Raw genomic sequence first — 5,761 nt, forward strand, 5'->3', positions numbered from 1 at the left:
TATAATAAATATATATAAATGTATAATGTTATGAGTGCATTATAAAAGTATCATTCAAATCCCAGTATTCAATTAAAGTATCTCAAGAGTTGACTGTTGGTGGTGTTGACTACCTTCCTTCCTTTAATCTGCCACTTCAAAATTAGGGATAGCAAGTACAGACAATCCTCATATAGCTTTGCAAGAAAGTCAGCAACCAACAACAACCACTACCTCATACCATTTATAATAAAATATCCTTAAAAGTGATGAATAAAACTGCATAGGAAGTATTGTTTTTTCTTTGGTTAACAATTTTGTGCTTCAAAAAACATTTCATTTAATGAACTTCAATTTATTAGAATCAGTGAAAACACATGACTGTGGATAAAATCAAGCATTGCTGAGATAAAAGTAACTAAGCTGAAAAAAATGTTTTAAGAACTGTTCAGTTTATTTTGTCAATGATAATGTAGCATGATACTCATAGTAGTGTTGATATAAATGTTTTGTTTTTTTCATGATTTATAGTAATTTACATATTGATTTATCTTGTGTTTAGCCTGTGATTATATAGATTATAAACCCTAATCCTTTTGTTGTATCTAAAACTGACCTCATCTGGGAGGGTTGCATTATAGTACTTTCCTATGCAAAACTCTTCTGTTCTTAAATTGTAAATATAAGAAGTAACCCAATAAAACAGCATTCCTTTTAAGCTAAAGCAGGAAGCTTACTTGGAATTGTCAATCAGATAAGTTACGTGGATATATGACTACAAAAGTGACAAGAGCTGTGTTTATAAGCTTCTCTCAAAGCACATAACTGAATGGAAAGCTGAAGGAGTGGTACCTGGCATTTGACAAATGGAAATGGGTTCACAGTTTATGAAGCATATGTCTAATTAATTATCTGCAACCAAATCTAGGTGATTCACTCAAGATACATTTCATGAATGGTATATGGCATGTCATGAAATTTGCAGGTTACAGCTATAAGGATAAACTAAACACCTGGTGAGTAAAAAAAATGTGAAAGTGAACTCTCCAGACTATCAGACTAATGTACTGACACCACTCTTCCACAAGAAAATACCGTTTTTGTGTGGGGTGGGCCCCAATGAGGTTTGGCTTCATGAAGACAAATCACACAGTTATGTGTCTAAATCAATGTGCCAGTTCCTCTGCAAGATGCAAGTACAAATGGGAATTCATTTTACATGTTAAAAGACATACCATTTAAATTATCTTATGGTTATCTCCTATGGTCTTTGTGCCTTTGGGCTACGGGCTCACAGAGGGCTTCATCCATACACAATTGGTGATATTTGGAAAGCACAAAGAGGAGTGAGACAACCTTAACTTCATGCATTGTAAAGCAGAAAAACCATCCACAGTGGCGATGAAGCCAATAAAATAAATGCTACATGTCGCATAAGGACCTCTGCTAGTTTATTTAATTTGGATGGTTTAATTTGTCAAACATGTGAATGGGGTTTTATAATTGTCATACATAAGTTTGAGGAATTGAGTGAGGTATCATCATCATAAAACAATATGTGTGTATGTATAGTACATAAATATTTTTATCATCATTGTAAAAGCAAAAAACTTAAGTTTTTTTCTGCTTTGTATTTTTCAATTTTTCCATACTTATTAATGGATGTGCTTTGGATTTGTTTTGTGTTTGTCTGGTTCTGTGTTTTGACTTTTTTCATGTTTTCTAAGGCTTTAAATATATATTTATCTCCATACTTGTATGTTTACTGTAAGTACTTTTTTTTTCTTTCTTAAATGATAACATTTTTCATTGGTAAACTGTTATTGTTCAGATTGTTTGCTTTATTTTTGCCTTATGTCACACTAATAATTTTTTCAAAGCATAAGATTTACTTTTAATAATTGAAGATAACAAAGGAGATGTTTGATGTCAAAAGTATGAAAAAACCAAAATTAATAATAAAGCTTTAATAAATTTTAAATGCTGTAATACAGAATAAGCAAAACTACATTTCAGCCACTGGGCATAATAATTTTCTTAATAAACAATCTCACATTATATTGAACTTTATTGTTGTTTAAGAAATGAGTTTATGGAATAATAAAAAGGATCACTCCAACTTTAGAAGATTGTAAATTCTAACTAGTTGAAGGTTGATGCCTCAAGTATTAACAAAGTTAAGTACTGTTATATTAATTGGTTGTCCACATCAAATCAGTGGCTAGGTTGATTAATGCCCAATGTTAGAGAGTTCACATTCCAGGAAACAAAATTTAACTTCTGCATCCATGACCAATCAAGTGGATATCACCATAAATAGATACAACATTCTTCTGAAGTTCCTACAGCAGGAGAGATGTGGACAACCAACATCCATTGGAGCAATTATTTTTGTGTATACTCTACATCTTTCAATACTTCCAGATCTCTTGGAAAAGGAATAAACTTTTTCAAGTTCTGAGTATGAAGATTAAGAGTTTCTGTATAATTAAAAATTTATATTAAAGTATGACAGGCATTATTAGGTACTTACTGTGTTTCAAATAGGGATATATATATATATATATATATTTGTCCTTGAAAATGAACTAAAGAAAGGTTTTAACATATAGCAGTATATAAAACAATTCAATCAAAATTGAGTTTAAGTTATCCTATTTTTGTCTGTTAGCATTGTACTATACACTGTGTCTATGCTATTATGTAAGGATGATGCAAATGCCATCCTGTTATCTTGTCTGTATTGTTTCTGAAGGATTGATATTAGCCATACCTACATTTAAGATTAAAAACTAGGTTTTAATAGCTTTGTGGGCACAGCACAGATAGCCCATTCTATAGCTTTGTGCTAACTGCAAACAAATAATTTTATATGCTTTATATAACTTGTATAGTTATAGCTGTTGTCATTTAACATTGATTATGGAAGGATAAGCAACATTATGAAAGGTATATTATTTTAGTGAATGTCCTATGTTAGTAAAACAGTTGTATGTTCAGTGTATTATTCAAAATTAAGAATTTTCATAATTCTATAATTTGCATATATATTTTTAAAATCATTACTCATATTTATTAGGTACTGTCATTCGATCAACATCTGTTAAACTTCTTGAATATCAGCGACAATATACTTGCAATAAGTGTAAGCATGTGTTTACTGTTGAGGCTGATGTGGAGCAACATTTTATTTTACCAAAACCAGCACGCTGTCCAAACCCTGATGGCTGTGGAGGAAACAAATTTTCCCCATTGAACCGAGGTAAGTTTAACCCAAAATTATGCTTATTGAAGTCTAATAATGAAGATGAAGATAGTTGATGAAACACAAAACATTTTATTTTCAAGGTTCAAATGTTTTGAAATACACTCATTCCATCTTCAGCAAAATCTGAAAATCGTGTTACCTAGATGATTATCAACTAAAACTGCATTCATTAGTTTACTTAGTTTTTAATAAAAGTGGTAAATGGAAGGATTGTAGATATATTGCACAACAGTTGAGTCTTATGTGTGAAAATTTATAACAATTTTAAATCTAAAGAGTTTTATGAGTCATTAATAGTCCAGTGGTATTTAGCTACGAGTAAGCTTTCTTTAATATAGAGTTCAAGGTCTAAAGATCCTGTGGTAATGACAGAGAAATTGAAATGAAATATTGTGACCTGCTTAGTAAATCTTGATAGTTAACACGGTGACAGCTCATAGCATTTTTAATTAGGCTCTATTAACATTATCAAAAATAAATAATAGGTTGAACAATCATCAAGTTTTTTTTATTAAAAGAAGGATGACGTTTCAAGTTAGTGTTCTTTGTTGAATTTTACAGTTTTCAACAAAAGTTGTGCCTTTGATGTAAACTGTATCATCCTTATTTTAATAAAAAAAATATTTAAGAATTTGGCAATTGTTCAACCTATTATTTATTTTTATTTTCTCACGTATGCAGTTTTAACTGTATTTATTTAATAACACTATCTTCAAGTTTGATTTATGAAGCCTGTTTTGTAAAATTAAAAAAAATTATTTAAGTGCTGTAATGAATTTATTTATATATATTACTGTACATAACATTACTACAAATATAACTATTTATAAATATAACTAAATATTACATGACCATTATTTTAGTGCATTTTTCTATAATGTGCAGCTCATATTGTTTGATAAAAACATCAAACCTTTAATATTTAGTTTTGAATTAATTGACATATGATAAACTGAACCAGTCTTAGTTATTTGTTCTCATCTGATTCTTGTAATGTTGCTGACAATAGGGCATGAACTTTGTTCTAATCTGGTTCTATTCCTGTTGTTAACAGTAGAACATGAATTTTGTTCTGACCTTGTTTTTTCATGTTACTAGCAATAGGACATAAACTTTGACAAATAGTTTAATATATATTAAAATCCTACTTTATGGCTAATATTGCTCTTAGTACATTCAAAAACACATACTCATTAGAAAGGCGAATAATATTTTGGTTTTTAATAGGTAATCCCATATTTACATAAACTAAAGGCTAATACTACAGAGGGACACATGCAGATTATGGAAAGACATAAATTATCTACCATTTCTTTGTGAACAGTAGAGCTTGACAAAGTAATCAATTTCCTCTGATTACATTGATTAATGTCTTGTAAACTAATTGATTAGTGTCTTGTAAACTAATTGATTACACACACACACATAATGGCAATATTTCAATTACTTGTATAGCTGGAATAATCATAAAACCTAATTTTGATTAATCAATTAGTTTACAAGACACTAATCAATTAGTTTACAAGACACTGTGTGTGTGTGTGTGTTGTTAAACATAAAGTTATATAATGTGGAGGGAATGGTGGATGCCACATGATTCAAAGGTCTCGGGTTCAATTCTCACTGCCTCTAAACTTGTTCACCCTGTATTTGTTATTGCAAAGCTTAGGCTTTCTACAACTGTCACTAATTTTGAACTGCTGGCCAGAGGGAAAGCAACTGGCTGGTTGCACCCACTGCTAACTCTCTGGCTATTTAAGTGTTAAATAAAGTGTAAATTTACTGTTTTTCTTGTATTGTGTTATGTTTTTAATTTATAATTAGGCGACTACTTTCTTTAATGTTGTATAAAGAGGCATAAATTTAGGGGAGAGGTCAAGGGGGGGGCATACTTCCTCCACCAGTTTTTTTCAAAAGTTAGATTATTAAAAATGATGTTATTCTAATTTTTATACATGAAGAATATAAAAAAATACTAGAATTTTAATTTGACTAAGTACTTGTTTGCCTAATAAATAGTCAGTTATGATTATTTATTTCCCTTGTTTGTTTATGAAATGTTTTAGTAACTGTGTAGTTATATATATAACACTTAGGGCCGCAACATTGTTCTACGCATGCTCATAAACATGTAAAACAACATTGAAATGTCTGTAATAACAAGTACAGAAAATGTACACAGTGTTGTTACAACAGGTGACTGATAAAGATAAGTCTTTTATTCTTTCTAAATGTTAGACAATGCACTTGCATTGTCTGTATGATACATTTGATATATATATATATATGATTATAAAAAGTAATTTATTTATAAATTATTGTGCCTGGAGCCTGAAGAAGGTTTCATCTGGCTTTTCATATTTTTTTTTCCCACTTGATAAAATATTTTCAGATGCAAAATTTAGTTTTAAATAAATTTAGTATGTTAATTCTAGCTATTTCAACAATTATAACTCAAAAATATTTTAGAATCAATATTTTGTTGTTTTCTGACATTTATTTAGTGTAATTCAT

General features: G+C 29.7%; 1 protein-coding gene across 1 annotated transcript in view; it reads left to right on the forward strand.

The window, feature by feature from the left end:
* LOC111086450 (DNA helicase MCM9-like) overlaps positions 1-5,761 on the forward strand; it is a 48,058-nt gene that overhangs the window by 31,967 nt on the left and 10,330 nt on the right. The window contains exon 5 of the mRNA XM_022389371.1: positions 3,059-3,241. Coding sequence (XP_022245079.1) covers positions 3,059-3,241 — 183 coding nt within the window. The remainder of the gene's footprint in view (positions 1-3,058; positions 3,242-5,761) is intronic.

This window comes from Limulus polyphemus, unplaced genomic scaffold (assembly GCF_000517525.1).
Source record: "Limulus polyphemus unplaced genomic scaffold, Limulus_polyphemus-2.1.2 Scaffold1112, whole genome shotgun sequence".
NCBI classification, from domain to species: Eukaryota; Metazoa; Arthropoda; class Merostomata; order Xiphosura; family Limulidae; genus Limulus; species Limulus polyphemus.